Raw genomic sequence first — 19,265 nt, forward strand, 5'->3', positions numbered from 1 at the left:
CTGAGAGTTCAGTTCCTCGCTGTGAGGGCAGCATGAAGTCCAGTTCACATTTCTCTGGATTACACCACTTTATAAACCTCTTCACCTCTCAGCAGGAACACTGTCTTCATCGGATGCCTTCATCAGCGAGAAACTGACATCAGTATCTGTGACACACACCACCTGGTGTGTGTGTGTGTGTGTGTGAAAAGTTATAAAGGATGATTTACATTTTATAAAGTCAGAACTGTGGAAGTGCTGGATGAGATGAAAACATGCAAAGAAAAATCAAACAATGATAATTTAATGATCGCAAGAACCATAATTTCCTTTTATGTTTCTACACTTGGCTTTTTGATCTTAAATTAAAATGTTTTCCTCTCGACTAATTACCTGGAGACTTCATGTAATCTGGCAATTAACAAATACAGAAGTGGAGTCTGATTGTTGTATTTGTCAGAGATAAACACTGAGTGCCTCTGAAAAAAAGTGCTGCCGGAAAAAAATTAAGGAATTATTGGAAAATGAAGTTATGAGCTGGCATTAACATATGAATCAGTCTTTGAATATCCACAGTGAATTTCACGTCAGGTTTTCAAGATGTCTTCTTAAAAAAGTGAGGAGAGTTCATTGTCAGGTCCCTCTGCTGCTGTGAGGTAAAAAAAAACCCCAACAGAAAACAATAGAGCTTTCCGCTCACCATTAACGCTGTTTCTGTCCGCAGGAGCTTCCTCTGTAAGTGGAAAAGCTTTGTGTTACATAACAGAGGAAAGAATGCAAAGTCCAGCTGATCAGAGCCAAACAGTCAGAGGTTCATATTGAACACTGAGCGACTGCAGGTTTCTCACTCTGCAGCCTGGATTCACATCAGCTGACCGTCGCCACATTCACCTCATATTCACCTATATTTATATATTTCATTCCTGCTGAAAACTGTTCAAACCACCACAACTATGGTCCTCACAGAGAAGTGTTTGCTGGAGCTGCAGTGGACGAGCCTTTTAGTCTTGCAAGGAGACTGGTCGGGAGTTGTTTGCCCATCCAGTCTGCATGTGCTTTGTAGTCTTGGAGAAAGCTTATGACTGTGTCCCCGGGGATATTTTGTGGGGGTGCTGTAGGAGTACGGGGCACTGGGGCCGTTACTACGAGCCACCTGGACGTTGTAACCAGAATTAGATCTTTGTTCGTAGTCTCTGAAGGAGCAAGCGAGGCGTAGAGTCTCTGGATTTGTAACATCAGGATTGCATCTCTGCTTTTTTGCAGATGATGTGGTTCTGTTGGCTTGAGGCCGTGACCTCCAGCACACTGGGCCAGTTGGCAGCCAAATGTGAAGCAGCCGGGATGGGATTCAGCATCTCCAAGTCTCTGAGGCCATGGTACTCTGCTGGAACGGTGCATTGCCCCTCTCAGGTTGGGATTGTGTTGCTGCCTCAAGTAAAGGTGTTCAAGTATCGCGTGGTCTTGGTCACGAGTGAGGGTAAAGACATCAGTATACTGCAAACAAAGTGCTTGTCGGATGTTCGAACAGTGTCTGAAAACCTGATGACCCACACCTTTCTGACGTCAGAATTGGGGGGAATGCGTACAATAATTTTTTTAACAATCTGAAAATTAAAATCCAGCAATCACCTCCACTTTATGTAGTGATTGGCCAGGTGTGTGGAGGTGTGAAAGAAGGCGGGCTTTGAACTTTCTTCTTTTTCAAAACTACTTCGGTCTCTTTTAGTATGAACAAACAGATGCATCACCAGGAATGTCTTTGAAGAGAGACTTCCTGAACGTGTGCTCCGTTATCCCAATTGCTAAGATTCATTGCATCTCCCCCCTCTCTATGATGGGACAACTATAAACACTTTTACCTTCTAACGTGGTTGGACAACATGTCGTACGGACTAGTTAGTTTAGAGCACACATTGACCTTAAGATGGACCAGGAGATCAACTGACGCATCAACCCATGAAGAGTGCAGGCTTATATAGAAAGCAATGGATAAGTGTGTTTTGACCAACACATCCTCGTACCTAAACCACAGAATAGGTCTGTAGTCAATGACTCTCAAAACGACATATAAGACCATTGGAAAGTACCAGCGACAGGCGTACCGCTTAAGTACGTTACGTAAGTCACATGATGTTAAACATGTGATTAATGTTGTGATACAGTCGCAGTTTGGTTAGGTTTAGGAAAGGATCGTGGTTTGGGTTAAAATAAGTTACATAACTCATGTGTCAGTTTCACACAGGTCACGAACCCAAGTCTTCTGGGTGAAAGTCCTGTGTTTGTTTGACCCATCCACCACCACAACCATGTCCTGACATGGACTTTGTCGCTCTTTATACAACGCCATCTGACTTCCTCCTTTGCTCCCGTCATAAATAATACAGCCACTAGAGGTCGCAGCCGTAAATATGGGTCGTAATAAGCTGCTTTCACAGTCGACCTACACGGCCGTTTTTCTGGTGAGGATGGGCTGGTTTTGACGTGTTCTGATACTTAGCTCGTGTGTGTGTCCCTTTATTGATTAATTCTTGCTTGTCACAAGAGTGAACTTGATTTGGATCGCTTTAACCGATGGGGACAAATGCTATTTATGAAATTATTAGGGGTGAAATTTCTCCCCGTCTCCACATAAAATTCAGTAAAAATAAAAGTAAAAATGGCCCATATGCGCAGTCTCTTTGGATTTCCAACATTATGTCTGTACGAAAGCTGTTGGGCTGATTCTCCACTAGTAGCTTTAACACTGGGCAGTCCCCTGTGTGTCTCTAAAACTCTGCCAAAGACGTGTTGAACACTTTCCAACAGTTGAATCTGATTGTCACAGCCCTGACTTCCTGTTTTGATCCAAAGATTTGTTCATAGACAATTTCACTTCTGTTAACTAATTCAGACCAGCTACTATTTCAGGTTCAGGTTCAGCTTTATTGTCATTTTACAACACAGGATTGCATGCAATGAAATGCAGTTGTAGCCCCCTCCATGCTACGCACACATAGAAAATGTATAAACAGATATTCAAATGCTAAATTTATGTCCCACTCTCATATGAACAGAAACTAAATATTTCAGTGATCTTTGTTTGTTTCTTGTCTCACAGTAACAGTCATTTTTCTCTACCTTTAAAGCTACTTAACGGTTTTAAAAATCAAATCTGGTGTTAAAGATGTTTAAAACAGATACAGTGGGATCAGTGGGAGGAGATGGTGGACTGGAGCAGGTATTTTAATTACTGGTCAACCAGTTCTGCTAATATTTATCTAGACAGTGAGTGATAAAGTGGGTGTAGCAGGGTGGATGGGTTTTATGGATCTGATCAAGGTCATTAAGTTACAGGAATTTTAGGTGAACAAGCCCCACCCACTCTTACAGCTGCAGCCTCAGGTGAGTGTGCAGGTGAATCACTGCAGGAAGTGACCTCACTGACGGGGGTGGGAGTAGCTTGGAAGTTAGGGTTGCCACCGTCGCGCGACGTAACGACTCAATACTACACTGCTGTCTGCTTTCAGAAATGTAACTCCCTCCACCTCCCCTTTATTAGCATGAATTTAAATGTTTTTAATATGTTTTCATATTCATTAAATGTTGTATATCTCAGGCTCTGCCAGGGAACAGTTGCTGCATGGTCAAAACCTTGACACGGCTGATTCTCAGTTGGGTTGAGGAAGTGTAAAGTCAGGGAGTCTGTCTTTAAGCTGCTTTGTAAATAACGTTAAATGAAGTCATCTCCTTTACAATAATGGAGCTGTATCTCCTGGACCTCCAGTTTAGACTAGCTGCAGATCTTTCTCCTGTGTGGATTAGATTAAAATCTGATATGCTGCTGAAGACGTTAACTGCTCTTTCACCTCCTGGTTTTTATTGGTTACTTGCTGTATCCTGTGGATGGAGGCGGCCTGTCCTTCTCCAGCATATGTAGAGTCTGCCGGACTCCCTTCTCCACCCTGCGGAAATGAAGTGGATGACAAACACTTCTTAACACATGGATACTTTGGTTTATGACCAAAACTAATGACATTCCTATCAGCCTCAGCTGTACTTTGAGTTTAGTGCCAATTAACATATGTTAGCATGCTAACATGCTAAACTAAGATGGTAAACATGGCAAACACTACTTGCTAAACATGTTAGCATGCTAGTTTGGTAAAATCACGAGGTGCAGAATCGTCCAATATGAACAGAATTCCTACGATAGTGGACTGGTCCACATAGAGAGGACAATGAGCTCCCGGGTGTCCAGAGAGACAATGATCAGCACACCTAGTCATTAACTATCACTTGTGAAGTATCAGCACTGTTGCTATGGAGACCTACAGTTTATCATACCTTGAGCTCTGATTTAGCAATGTGCTTGAACTGTTACAGATGCCCCCGTTTACTGTTTTAATGGACCAACTATTCAGAAACCACTATTGTCTCTGAGCTTGCAATAAGGCAGAAAGCAGGCGAGGCGATCTGAGCCTCAGTGACGAATTTATGCCCATGTGTTCAGTCTGTATGTGTAAAAGTCTCATCCACTGAGTCATCCAGGCAGTCAGATAGGGCAGAGAGGAGTGTGTGTGTGTGTGTGTGTGTGTGTGAGTCAGCTGGTATTTAACACCACACCCAGTCCCGTCCCGGACCATAAAGGAGCTGCTGCTGCTGCTCGCTGCCTCACTGCTGCTGCTTCTCTGAAGGTAAGAAAACACGAATAACACACTCACAACTGTTTGTTTGTACAAAGATTTCAAGTTGTACTCTGCTAAAAGACAACGGGAGTAAATAATCGGCAACTCTAAAACAACAAAAAGTATTCAGGTGTTTTTGGTACTTTAACCTCAAGAAACATCTGTTGAAATAAATCATTCAGAATCTATTAAAAGATAAAATCTCACCCAGGAGACTTTAGATGTGGTAACAGCCGGCTGGTCGATGGGTGTGGCCGGGTAAAGTCTTCCCTGCAGACCCTCTCTGCTCTCTGCCTGCCTGTAATTACCAGAGTATCGTGTTCACGCCATTTACCGAGGGAGGCTCACAGAGAGGAGATGGAGCTCGTCATCTGGAAGAAGAAACAAAGAGTTTATGAGACTCTGCAGCCTGAAGTTTATTTCTTCTTTTCTTTATTTCATCTGGACCGCCTACTGCTGCTGTTCCTGGAGGTCCTTAGAAAAGACATTAAAGACAACAATCACATGGTGTTAAGTCGACAAATCAAATCCATTCATAAACATGCAGGAATCAGAAAAAGGACTCAACACTGACTGAAGGCTTTTATTTTGAAACCAGCTGGAGCAGCAGGGAGATGAGTCATTGAGAAGTATTTTGTTAGCTGCTTCTAACCAAACATTAACTTGCAAAACTGTTAATTAAAGCATGCTTTTTTTAAAATACATTTTTGGCAACAGAAGTAGCATCTATAACTCTGGGTTCCCCTAAACCTTCAAAATAAGTGCCTGATTGCCTAAGTGATTTGAGCCATTAACCAAAGATGCTGGGATTTTAGTTTGAAAACTGGGGACAAGGGGACGAGGACCAGGGGGGGGGAATGTGGAGTGAAACTAAAGTTGAATGGACCTTTTTCACAGCAGACATTTTGACATTATTAACTGCTACTGTACACTGTATTGCGACATATACTGGAACGGAGCCATCATTGAAGTGGCAATCTCAAAGATTTCTGTTTAGATAAATGATAAGTCACTATCTATCACCAAATGAGTTAACATGATTGAGCCTGTGTGACGAAACGCTGACCCTCACACACTTCCTGCTGGTGTTTTGTAAGAGGGTCAAAGGTCGAGGAAGCTTTCCAGTTCCTCTCAAATGTATTAAATACATTAGTAACTACTTAACACTTTACAGGTGTACGCTTTGATTTCATTGAGTAATTTATTTGACGTTCAGAGTGTGTGTGTGTGTGTGTGTGTGTGTGTGTGTGTGTGTCTGTTACATAACAGGCTCCATAATTCTTCACATCTGTTTGCTCTGTGATCCATTTTCCTTATCAGCAGCTCCGGCCTCTCCTGCAGACTAACCCGCTGGCAGGTCCCAGTCAATAAATCAGACACACCTATCTGAGCGCTCACTCTGAGGTGCTTACAGCCTGCTGGATTCTGCAGTTTTAAACATTAACAGACTATTGTTTGCTCATCAATTTTTAGTAAATCTGAAAAGGAAAGCGAACGTTTCCACTGGGAGGAGGAGGGGGAGCGGTCAAACCTGCAGTTTGCTCTGAGAGTCACTGAGACTGAATTTATTGATGTGATTTCTCCTCTGGTGTCAGTCGGTCGTCTCCGTCTCACATTTTTATGTACATTTTTAATTTGTACATAAAAGTGGAAACTACGGAAGCCCTGAAAGGCAAATGAGAAAAAAAAAAAAAGATTCTGGCGATCCATTTTCTAAGTCTGATCAAAATAGTTTTCTTTCCTGTGTTTTTTTTTTCACCTATGAAAAAAGGTGAAAAAGAAAGTTTTGGCAGGTGAAAAAGCGTTTGTTGTGGTAATACTAATTTTGGCCACAAGAGGCTGAAGTGTAGCACTGCCCCATATTTTTAATAGGACTGAAAGCATTCATGTTTTCTTCCAGGTGAAGTTTTAATTTCTCCATGCACTCTCAACACAAGGTACACATATTGTGTGTTAGCAAGTTATGTAACATTACTGTCATGTCTTTCTTTTGGCTAGAAATGTAATTTAATCGGCGCTTCACCTGGAAGAAGTCCTGTTTAGAACATGTGGTAGTGGGTAATGGTAATAGAAGGGGAGGGCGAGGCGAGCGGTGTTCAAATGGCTGCAAACTATTTAGATCAGACTTAGAAAACGGATCACCAGAATATTTTTTTTCTCATTTGCCTCTCAGGGCTTCCGTAGGCAACACAAAGTCGTAAAAAGAATGAATATCCCAAAAAAAGGTTTTTACGCTTGGCTGAAGTGGAAAAGTTTGCATATCGAAGAAGATAAGATGTGATGGGAGGCTGATGGAAACGTCTGTTGACTGTTTGTAACTGTATGAATGTAACAGATATACAATGACTGTACTGTGTACATGCTGACAGGAGAGCAAGCACAATAGTTTCGGCGTATGGAAATACACTGGTGGGATTTTAATGCATACGACAATAAATTCCTTGAATCCTTGAAATTCCTTGATCCTTTGAATGGTATCAGAGCTGCAATGGCAACTATTTTGATAAACGGAATATATTTGAGTTTCGGATAGGCACACAGAAAAGGACGACGACACCGTGGGCTTTAGGAAATTGTGACGAGCGTTTTTCTCTGGTGTTTTACAGACCAAACGATTAACTGATGAAAAAGAAGCTGCAGATAAATCGATGCAGAAAACAATCGTTAGTTGCAGCCCTAAATGGAATTATAACTACTGTCACTGTTGCCATCTGACTGTCTTTTGTGCGACAGCTGCAGAATCTGCTGACGTGGAAAAATTGGCGTATCAAATATATATCAAATACATATCACACATGCTTTAGCTGTCTGTCTTGACTCTCACTAGATCGACTAACATGGCGCTGGTGTCTGAGTTCCTGGGCCAGCTGACGCTGTCGTACGGAGCGGTGAGTTACCTGCTGACATCACACAGGAAACTGGACTACAATACTGCACCAATGACAATATTTATCAGGATAATGCTGTGATAATTATTGCAATATTAAATGTGTTCCATATCCACCTCTAACGTCCTGATTCCAACACCTAACATCTGTGGGCGCTGCTCTCGTTTTAATCTTCTTACGATTATATAACGGCACGTCCAGATTCTCATATCTTCACTGCCCGAAGCTCTGAGAGGATCCACAGTGTCGAGGCTCTACAGTGTTTTACTGCTGTCACAAAGCAGATAGAGGTGTGGTTTGTTCTTCGCCCAAAGTTCATCTGATAAACTGAAGACTGATCAATAATTCATTCAGACACCGAGTGAAGAATCGTAGAATATGATTGATGGAAAAGCAGAAACAGATCATGTCTGAACTTCTGAAAACACACTTTTCTTTCAGTGTTTTTCCTTCCAGTCAAACATCGGAAAATTTGGACATCTGATCTTTGTCTTAATCTTGATGCTTTAGGTTTTGCACATGTTTTTTTCCCCACAGGGGCCACCGTACATACGATCAGCAGCAGACTGTGAGGTTACATGTCTCTCTCTGTCCTCTGCAGGAGGCGGAGCCCACATTCCCCACCGTGGTGCCGGTACGAGACTTCGACCCGGCCAAAGACGCTGCCAGGATCGAGACGGCCATCAAAACTAAAGGTGAGAGGGTCCAACAACTCACCTGCCTGCTGTCTGGAAGTTTCCACATAGAGTTATGTAGCTGTGATCCGACTCTTCCATCACAAATAATTTAGTGGACGCCATGACACTTAACGTGTCCCTGCTCTCCAGAGGATGAACCATTTAGATTTTGTTGACGACATTACCTGTCCTCTAGGGCCACCATCAGGACAAACTTACGGGACGCTTGCTGAACTCTTAGATTCCTGTTTTAATGTGGTGGTATTGTTTTTGAATCCCACTCCTGCAGCGTTTCTCTCAGCAGATTTCAGTTTTCTTTGAGGGCAGCGAAACTCATCCAGACGCAGTCAGATATCAGATTACCGACTGGCTTCTGTCCATGTATGAGCTGTTCAAACCATAACAGCATGTTTTCTGGTGAAAAGTTCTGGATAAAAGTTGGAGGAATTCATCTGCAGATGCCACTAAAACCACTGCAGACTCTACAGCAGTGAGGGAATCGAACCTGCGAGGCAGACTGTACAGGTCTGACTCCTCTCTGTCTGTGTTTGTGTGTGGTGAGCTGCAGTAAAAGCAGGACGTCCCTCAGCAGACTGAAGATTTTCCGTCATTTTTAAAAAGCTGAAACAAAGAAACTGCTGATAATTAAAGAGTTTAGCATACAGACGTTAAAGATGAACACAGACAGATCCAAAACAGAGTTTAGATGAAGGAAGAAAATGAAGTCAAAGTGTTTCTCTTTGCCACATGCACAGCTGAGAGTATTTAGTCATATTATGTAACACATAAGAGCTTTGTTTTCATGTATTTTTATGAAAGAAACTACAGAAAGTCAGGAGCAAAACATCTGCAAATAACTAAAGATGAACTGATCCAACAAGTCCTTCAAGTGAAGCGACAAAATACGTCATTTGTAGTGTGGAAATCAAGTGTTTCCTGATCTGACGCCTCCGTCTGCAGGACGACATCATCTGTCTGTCTTCATCGCTGTTACACATCACTGCTGGAGAATAAATCTGTTTGATGATGTGATTGGTTAGGTTTAGGTTTAGGGAAAGGTCGGGGTTTAGGTCAAAATGGATACTTGGTTAAGGTTAGGCGACCTTCGTCGTCATGGTTACAGTAACAACCCCGTGGTTAAGGTGAGCTGCTCACCACAAAGCCTAAAAAAAGTCTGATGTTTTGTTGACCCATCCATCCAACGTCACCTGACTTCCTCTTTTGCTACCGTCATAATTCCTACAGTCGCTAGAGGGCGCTGTCCCCTGAACATTAACAGATGTTTTTGGGGCGTTTGTTGAAACGACTGATGCCCTTGTTTTTCTGTCTCTCTGGCTTTCTAAGAGCACTGAAATATGCAAGAAAAATACTTGAAGATTGATGTTTAATTAATATGTGTTAACTTTATACAGTACACCAGTTCCCAGTGGTTGCTTTACTTGGTTGCTCCGGGAAACACTGTATTATTTAAACATCTCAGCTCTGTTGTACTCCTGACCACGCTCCCAAAAGTGATGTCGCAGTGTACTATTGTGCAGCGTCTTAATGGTGATCAGATCACTGACAAACAGTCCAGCAGAGTTAAAGAGGTTAAAACGTGAGAATATTTTCTATCTGGTCTGAAATAAATTGCACAGGACTCTGTTGACAGTGTTAATGAAAAGCTTTTAAAGTTGAAATTGAACAAAAATGAAACCTGTTCATAAAATCCTGCAGGTGTAGACGAACAGACCATCATCGACATCCTGACCAGACGCAGCTACGAGCAGCGGAGAGAGATTGCCTTCGAATATGAACGGCTCGCCAAGAAGGTTAAAAATGTTTCTCCTTTAATTAACACGTAGATGTTCATAGACATGACCTTTCACATGCAGGCCTGAATCAGTAGGTGGCATAATCACCCTGCTAGTACATTCTGCTTCAGTGTCAAATTATTGTTTCCAGTGTTTTTCAAGAGACATTTTTACTTTCTAAGACATTTCATTAATGGTTTGTGCCCTTGTACCCGTTTCAGGATCTGGTCACAGCCCTGAAGGGGGCGCTGTCCGGCTCTCTGGAGGCTCTGATGTTGGGTCTGATGAAGAGCACTGCTCAGTACGACGCCTCCGAGCTCAAAGCCTCCATGAAGGTCAGAGTCACCAGTGGTGGAATGTAACTAAGTATATTTACTCAAGGACTGTACTTAAGTACAATTTTGAGGTACTTGTACGCCTTGTCGTGTTTCAGATGTTTATGAGTTGTTGTCAGTTCCACTAAAGAGACATTTTCCCTTTAAACTTCTCACATGGTTTCATTTAAATAACTGTTTACCCGACTAGGTCAAATGATCCAGTATTTCACAAAAAAATGTAAGATTAGAGAAAAGTTCAAAACCAAAAACAGATTTGTGTGCCAGGACTGTGTTTTGTCTTCTTTTTTCTCCCATTGATCGTCTCACGACCCTTCAGATTTATCTGGTGACCCTTTGGAGGGGTCCGACCCCTAGGTTGGGAACCACTGGACTAAACTAGCTAGTAGTTAAAACTAGCTAACCGTATATAAAGCAATTAAAACCAGCTAACTGTATATAAAGTAATTAAAACTAGCTAACTGTGTATAAAGCAGTTAAAACTAGCTAACTGTATATAAAGCAGTTAAAACTAGCTAACTGTACATAAAGCAGTTAAAACTAGCTAACTGTGTATAAAGCAGTTAAAACTAGCTAACTGTATAAACTAGTTAAAACTAGCTAACAGTATATAAAGCAGTTAAAACAGTTAAAACTAGCTAACTATATATAAAGCAGTTAAAACTAGCTAACTGTAAATAAAGTAGTTAAAACTAGCTAACTGTAAATCAAGTAGTTAAAACTAGCTAACAGTATATAAAGCAGTTAAAAGCAGTTAAAACTAGCTAGCTAGTTAAAACTAGCTAACTATATATAAAGCAGTTAAAACTAGCTAACTGTACATAAAGTAGTTAAAACTAGCTAACAGTATATAAAGTAGTTAAAACTAGCTAACTGTGTAAAAAGCAGTTAAAAGCAGTTAAAACTAGCTAGCTAGTTAAAACTAGCTAACTGTATATAAAGTAGTTACAACTAGCTAACCGTATATAAAGCAGTTAAAACTAGCTAACCGTATATAAAGCAGCTAAAACTAGCTAACCGTATATAAAGCAGTTAAAACTAGCTAACCGTATATAAAGCAGTTAAAACTAGCTAACTGTATATAAAGCAGCTAAAACTAGCTAACCGTGTATAAAGCAGTTCAAACTAGCTAACCGTATATAAAGCAGTTAAAACTAGCTCCATCTCGAGCAGCTACAACAGTAAAACGCTGCTCTAACGTTGATGCATCTGTATTAATAATCTAATAATGTCAGATAGAATCACAGGAGACATTTTACCACCGAACCAGTACTTTTACTTAACAGTACCTTTTTATGGGAGGTGGTGTACCTACTTTGTGGTTGAAAAACATCTTTGATCAATCAGGTGGCTCTGACAGAACGACCTTTTATAAAATAGGAGTGTAATTGTAAGATGAGGGGTCTTACCTGCTGGCGTTTGTGTTTCCAGGGACTGGGAACAGACGAGGAGACCCTCATTGAGATCGTCTGCTCCAGAAACAATGAAGAACTGGTGGAGATCAAGAGGGTTTACAAAGAGAGTAAGTTTGGCGATACTGTTCCAATAATATTCAATAATATGATGAAAAAGAAACGAACATTTGAACTTAAAGCTGCTGTCAGTAGAAAAAATGGCTCTTTAGCATCATATATACAGTCCAGTACATACAGTCCTTGCAGATCATAACACTGTTAGAATTTATTTTATTTAATGTTTATTTGATAGAGACAGATACAGTATACATAGAGAATTGCATAACTGTCCAATGCAATGTATCACAGCATTTATAGCTACTGCTAATTTCCAATCCTCATCCTCATTTCTACCAACATTACTGAATTTGACACCAGCAAGTAGCATCTAGCAATATGATGACATATACTGTGAGACCAAGTGAACTAAGAGATTTTACTAAACCGTTTATACTGACGTATCTGTCCCTGTAATGTCACTAGTTGTATCAGACTTTTGCAAGCAATGTTGAATGCGAATTATCTGTGCATCAAGTACCTTGATTTGTCAAGTATTTAATTTGCTGGCTTAACTAAAAACAGATATCCAAGTTATCTAGTAATTGTATCAATAAATGGTTCTGGTATCACAATATAGTATATCAATATTGAAATATAAAATCACATTTATCATGATAGAAAATATCCATATGTTAGCATGCTAACTTTTAGTGCTTCTTTTAGTACTACCACCTCTACTGACAAAGACTCACCTAGTAGCACTAAAAGTTAGCATGCTAACATTTAAAGTTAGCGGTCTTTGTATAAACTGACACTGGCGCTATTTGAGAACTGCTAGATGTTTGTAGCATGTTAGCTAGCTGACATTTGCTATATTAACTACAAACATCTGGTTAGTTAGCTTACATTAGCTTCATCATAGCTTTATTTGCCTCACGATTGTTTTTCATAGAGTTCATGTCTTTTATTCCTCTCCGCAGCGTTTAAGAAGGACTTGGAGAAAGACGTAGCAGGAGACACATCAGGAGATTTCGCCAAACTGCTGCTGGCTCTGGTTCAGGTAGCTTAGATGCTAATTGTTGCTAACAGATGCTAACTGCACAATAGATATGAGTGTACTAAGATGTTTTTGTTGAACCCAGCGGTGGAATGTAACTAAGTACGTCTCAGGGGGAAATACGGCACTTTTTACTTCACTACATTTATCTGATAACTAGTTACTTTACTTTATTTTTGCACAAAACATATGAAGAGTTTATAAAATCTGATGTTTTGTTATAAATTAGACTCCCTAAAACTTTATACAAGTCCAGCTCGAAACGACTAGTCGATTAATCAATTAATTGATTGACAGAAAATTAATTGGCAAGTGTTTTGATGTTTGAAGTCGTTTCTCCTGTAAATCACTTCCTGGCTGCAGCTCCTCAGATGTGCAGATCTGCTGCTTTTCCTCTGAACGACTGTAATAACTGTGATGTTTGTTAATAACGTCGAGCTTTGGACTGTCGGTCGGACACGACGACACGGTGAAGGCGTCGCTTTGGGCTCTGGGTCGTCGTGACGGCGTTTCTCACCGTTTTCACCAGTTTTCCAAACCGATCGATCGATCGATCGATGGAGAAAAGAATCAGCTGCAGCAGCAACATCCTGCTTTACATTAATGCACGAGGAATAATAACCTGATGATAGAATATATAACAGTACGACAGCCACAGGGACGCTTCACTGCACCAAGCACTCATACTTTTAATACTTTAAGTACATTTTCCTGATTATACTGACATACTGAAGACGTTTACTTGTAACAGAGTATTTTTACAGTGTGGTGTTAGTACTTTACTTACTGAAGTAAAGGCTCTGAATACTTCCTCCACCACTGGTGGAACCAGCAGACTTGATGGTTGTTCACAAGCTAAAATAATTAAATTGAAGTAACAAAATAAAAAAGAAAAACTGCTGCACGAAGATACAATCTTTTAACATAAGTGATAATCCAAGTTTTAACGTTTTTATTGATTTTGCTGAAAACATTTAGTTTTCTTGATTTTTGTGATACCTATAGTTGCAGATCCAGTTTCTGTATGGTACCAGATGGTCTTTATATGAGAACATAGATATAAACACAGCTATAAACAATGTGTTATTTCATAATATTTTGACAATTTGATAATAATTTGTTACAATAATAATAATAATTAATAATCTTTAGCATTCTGCACTATTTTGACCCTTTTTAAATGTATCAGATATTTTTAGATTACATTTCTTTGCTAAAAACACATTTAATTTGCTCGAGTTTTGCCACTAAAGGTTGCTGCTATACAAAAGCTCTACTGTTGCAGCTTTTGACACTTTACATTTTTAACACTGGCACGAATCTTTTTTCTTGATCTACAGACAAAGAGAGATGAACCCTCTAATGTGGTTGACTATGAGAAGATTGACGAAGACGCCAGGGTGAGTTTTTGTCTTCAAAAGATCTGTGACTCCTGGGTGTGAATTTGTTTCATGGTATAACACTCAGTAATCGATCATTTGTATTTAATGAGGAATCCATCAATCAATGAATCACAAGCACTCAGAAATCCCTCACTGTGTTATATACCTTGAATGATTTTAAACCATCTTCTGTTCTCATGTGCGACCCTCTCAGTCTCTGTATGAAGCCGGGGTGAAGAGGAAGGGAACCGACGTGGCGACCTGGATCGCCATCATGGCTCAGAGGAGCGTCCCCCACCTGCAGAAAGGTGAACTACACCTACAACACTGCACACACGAGCTAACGTCTGCACATACAGCATCGTGTACCGATTAACCCAATCACCAGACAACGATTCTGCAAAATCACGGATTATTTTGAACATTGTTTTACATTCAATTTAAACTCTTTAAAAAAAATCGTTCAATACCGTTTTTTTAATGTTCAATGCCAATTTTTTTTTTGTTCAGTGCCAATTATTTTTATTAAATATCCAATGCCAAAGTTTTTTTCTGTCCAATGCCTTTTTTTTTAAGTCCACAGGCAACGTTTTTTACATTCAATGCCAAGGTTGTTTTTTTTTCAATATCACAATTTTTTTATGTTCAATGACAACGTTTTTTTATGTTTAGTACAAACATTTTTACATTCAATGCCAACATTTTCTTTTAAAGTCCAGAGGCAACGTTTTTTACATTCAATGCCAAGGTTGTTTTTTTTTCAATATCACAATTTTTTTATGTTCAATGACAACGTTTTTTATGTTTAGTACAAACATTTTTACATTCAATGCCAACATTTTTTTTATGTTTCCAGAGGCAACGTTTTTACATTCAATGCAAGGTTGTTTTTTTTTTTTCAATATCACAATTTTTTTATGTTCAATGCCAATATTTCTTCATGTTCAATGACAACATTTTTTTATGTTTAGTACAAGCATTTTTACATTCAATGCCAACATTTTCTTTTAAAGTCCAGAGGCAACGCTTTTTACATTCAATGCCAAGGTTGTTTTTTTTCAATATCACATTTTTTTATGTTCAATGCCAATATTTCTTCATGTTCAATGCCAACGTTTTTTTATGTTTAGTACAAACATTTTTACATTCAATGCCAACATTTTTTTTTACATTAAATGCCAATGTTTTTTATGTTTAATGCCAATGTTGATTTATATCCAATGCCAGCATTTGTTTGTGTTCAATATTAACGTTTTTCATGTTCAACGCCAGTGTTTTCTACGTTCAATGCGAAAGTTTTTTATATAAAATGCCAATGCCTTTTTATGTCCAGTGCTGTTTTTTGAGCGCGTTTATTTTACATTCAGTGTCAAGGTTTTTTTAATTCTTGTTTTCTACAATATCTGTGCATAGCAATTACAGTATTGGTCAAGTTTAGGGAGATATTGTGGTAACAGTTAATAAATGGACAAACTTGTATGTTGTTTTGCTTTACGTTTTACATGTTGTCTCTTTTGATGTGTGTTTTGTGCCGTCAGTGTTTGAGAGGTATAAGAGCTACAGTCCGTACGACATGAAGGAGAGCATCAGGAAGGAGGTGAAGGGAGATCTGGAGAAGTCCTTCCTCACTCTGGGTAACAAACAACACATCAGTACCACGCAGGGAGCTTAAAGGACAATGTGATTTTAGTTATTGCATTGATACTGCAGCATTCCAGCAACAGTGGAAATGTCCTGACAGGAGGTGAAGACATCAGGAAGTTGTCCAGGTTTATTAAATGCCCGTCTGTCTTCTCTTCACAGTGGAGTGCTTTGAAAACAGGCAGCTGTACTTCGCCAACAGACTCAGTGAAGCCATGAAGGTACGTTTTCATAGTTTTGTCCAGTGGTGGAAAGTAACTAAGAACATTTACTCACGTACTGTACTTCGAGGGAAATATTGAACTTTTTACTGCACTAAATTTGTTTGATAACTTACGTTACTGTCCAGATTCAGATTAATAATACAAAATATAATCAACAAATAAATTATGATATTATTATATTAACAAGACTTTATTCATCCCAGGGGGAAATTCACGAGCTACCCATCAGTATATTAAGTAATATATACATATATATATATATATATATATATATGTGTGTGTGTGTGTGTGTGTGTAAAACTAGCCAACATTTACCAGCTACAACATTAAAGTGATGAACACATTAATGCATCGATAATTATTATCTGATGATATAATATATATTATTCTGAAATGGGCTGTTCTACATAATGAGTACTTTTACTTTTAGTACTTTAAGTATATTTTAATGCTAATAGTTTTGTACTAAAGTAAAATTTTAAATGCAGGACTTTGTAAGTATTTCTACACTGCGGTGTTACTACTTTTACTCAAGTAAAATATCTGAGTACGTCTTCTACCTCTGCGTTTGTCCATCGCGGTAATAACCAGCTGAGATCTGGAAACTCTGAGACGAGCAGACAGGTGAACAGACAGGTTGGTTCTGATGTCTGTCTGTCGTCCTCCATCTTGTTTTTTCTGTCTCTCTGCAGAGTAAAGGAGCGAAGGAGAAGGTGGTGACCAGGATCATGGTTTCTCGCTGTGAAGTCGACCTGATGAAGATCAGAACAGAGTTCAAGAAGCAGCACAAAAGATCCCTGTACCAGACCATCGCTGTGAGTCCCAGTCACTCTGTGTGTGTGTGTGTGTGTGTGTGTGTGTGAAATAGACCTACTCCCTGTAAAGTCCCACACAAGCAAAGGCCAGTGAACACACCAGAGAGGATTGCATTAACGCATCAGTAAAAATAAAACAACAATATATAGTAATATAACCATTCTACATAATGAGTACTTTTACTTTTGATAGCTGTACATTTGGCTGGTAATAGCTGTACTGTACTTTTACTTTTGAACGCAGAACCTTTACTTGATTTTGTTTTATGGATGATATTAGTATTATTATTTTCATTATTATTATTATGCTAATTATGTCTTTGTGTCGTTCAGGAGCACACTAAAGGAGACTACCAGAAGGCTCTGCTCAGTCTGTGTGGAGGAGACGACTGAGGCCTCAACTCTGTCTGGACTCAGTTTCCCAGAAGGCCGTTGGGTTTGAAATGTCAGCTGACTGCAGATCTTCTTACAGTATTAGAGCCTTTTTGTATTTACTTCCATATCAAACAGCTCATGTCACCTCCATCTCTCGGAGCAGCTTCAGTTTGTGAAATAAAAACTTTTCAGCTGTTTGTGTTTGTTTGGTGTTTAATGAAACGACCACCAGAGGGCAGCAGAGACACACTGAGTGTTTTACTGAAGCTTATAGCGAAAATAAAGACTCTGGTCTCTGCTGCGTACATGTGTGCACCTGTAAAAGATTCAGCAGCTCACTGTGAGAATATTCACTACAGGAATACAAACAGGTTTTTATACGCCTTTTTACCAACATGATACACAGTGGTACAATTCAATTTTATAAATATAGCGCCAATTCATAACAGAAGTTATCTCATTGCACTTTTCCTATAGAGCAGGTCTAGACCGTACTCTTTATAATACAGTATTATTTACAGAGACCCAGCAAATCCCACCATGAGCAAGCACTTGGCGACAGAGGCAAGGAAAAACTTCCAGAAAACCTCGAGCAGAACCAGACTCAATGGTGGGCGGCCGTGTGAATTTTTTTTTTTATATAGCAGAATAGTAATTGTAGTGTTAATATTAATAAATTAATAATAGGAATGACAGCTATAGGAGAAATAATGTCAGTATTAGTAACAGAGCCAATAACAACAACTGTAGTAGCAGCTGTCGAGCAGGAACACGAGGGCAGCAGGTGGCCCACAACCACAGATCCAGACTCTGCAGGAACACGGGGGCAGCAGGTGGCCCACAACCACAGATCCAGACTCTGCAGGAACACGGGGGCAGCAGGTGGCCCACAACCACAGATCCAGACTCTGCAGGAACACGGGGGCAGCAGGCGGCCCACAACCACAGATCCAGACTCTGCAGGAACACGGGGGCAGCAGGTGGCCCACAACCACAGATCAAGACTCTGCAGGAACACGGGGGGCAGCAGGCGGCCCACAACTACAGATCCAGACTCTGCAGGAACACGGGGGCAGCAGGTGGCCCACAACCACAGATCCAGACTCTGCAGGAACACGGGGGGCAGCAGGCGGCCCACAACCACAGATCCAGACTCTGCAGGAACACGGGGGCAGCAGGTGGCCCACAACCACAGATCCAGACTCTGCAGGAACACGGGGGCAGCAGGTGGCCACAACCACAGATCCAGACTCTGCAGCTCCGGAGGCAGAAATACCTGCTGAAAGCGACAGAAGGAGAGAGGAGAGAGACGAGAAAGCACAAAACTACGGGTTAGTAACATGCAGTAATGGGATAAAAATGCATACAGATGGAGAGGGAGAGGAGGAGAGAGGAAAGAGGTGCATCATGGGAAGTCTCCCGGCAGTCGAGGCCTATAGCAGCATAACTAAGGGATGGTTCAGGGCTCACCCAAGCCAGCCCTAACTATAAGCTTTATCAAAGAGGAAAGTCTTACTACTCTTAAATGTAGAGATGATGTCTGCCTCCCGAACCCAAACTGGGACCTGGTTCCACAGGAGAGGAGCTTGATACCTGAAGGCTCTGCTTAAGCCCTGCCCTCAGGGAGGAGTCTTCCTGAGTGTCTGCTGTTTACTAGGCAGGGTCGGCAGGGTAGAACTAGGCAGGGTAAACAGCAGATACTCAGGTAGACTCCTTCCTGAGGGCGGGGCTTAAGCAACACAGAGTAGCTTAAATTTCTGAGTTATCAGACCATTTTCACAATTGAGAATGACTTCCGGATGGGAGCCGAAACGTCTTGATTCTGAAAACAGTGTCCAGATGACTACGACTGAAACCTTTTCTACGAACTAAACATATACATTTGCTAAAGTTAAGTCAATGTCACAGCCTGTGTCAACTTGTGGCAAATTTGCTAGCAAGCCATGTTGGCTAAGCCTGGCTGGAAGCCAGTTTTTCTCGA

At 40.4% G+C, this 19,265-nt stretch overlaps 1 protein-coding gene across 2 annotated transcripts; it reads left to right on the forward strand.

Moving 5' to 3' along the window:
- The first annotated feature begins 4,104 nt into the window (after nucleotides 1–4,104).
- LOC122879695 (annexin A2-A-like) lies at nucleotides 4,105–17,481 on the forward strand. 2 transcript variants are annotated; one of them, XM_044204174.1, is made up of 14 exons: nucleotides 4,637–4,652; nucleotides 5,964–6,047; nucleotides 7,471–7,531; nucleotides 8,133–8,226; nucleotides 9,925–10,019; nucleotides 10,223–10,336; nucleotides 11,768–11,858; nucleotides 12,771–12,850; nucleotides 14,188–14,247; nucleotides 14,444–14,537; nucleotides 15,768–15,863; nucleotides 16,033–16,091; nucleotides 16,787–16,909; nucleotides 17,243–17,481. In XM_044204174.1, exons 3-14 carry the CDS (start codon nucleotides 7,481–7,483, stop codon nucleotides 17,300–17,302), a joined length of 1,017 nt encoding a protein of 338 aa, XP_044060109.1. In that variant the 5' UTR covers nucleotides 4,637–4,652; nucleotides 5,964–6,047; nucleotides 7,471–7,480; the 3' UTR covers nucleotides 17,303–17,481. The 2 variants fall into 2 exon arrangements, with proteins under 2 accessions (XP_044060099.1, XP_044060109.1); XM_044204164.1 differs by lacking the exon at nucleotides 5,964–6,047 and having other exon boundaries at nucleotides 4,105–4,652.
- Nucleotides 17,482–19,265: the final 1,784 nt, after the last annotated feature.

This window comes from Siniperca chuatsi, linkage group LG1 (genome assembly GCF_020085105.1).
Source record: "Siniperca chuatsi isolate FFG_IHB_CAS linkage group LG1, ASM2008510v1, whole genome shotgun sequence".
NCBI classification, from domain to species: Eukaryota; Metazoa; Chordata; class Actinopteri; order Centrarchiformes; family Sinipercidae; genus Siniperca; species Siniperca chuatsi.

Excerpts from the sequence above, each read along its gene's own strand:
- LOC122879695 (XM_044204164.1), top strand. The coding sequence starts at position 7,481 with ATGGCGCTGGTGTCTGAGTTCCTGGGCCAGCTGACGCTGTCGTACGGA. Across the intron at positions 10,337-11,767 it reads AGCTCAAAGCCTCCATGAAG|GGACTGGGAACAGACGAGGA; the intron begins GTCAGAGTCACC and ends TTGTGTTTCCAG. Across the intron at positions 14,248-14,443 it reads AGATTGACGAAGACGCCAGG|TCTCTGTATGAAGCCGGGGT; the intron begins GTGAGTTTTTGT and ends CGACCCTCTCAG.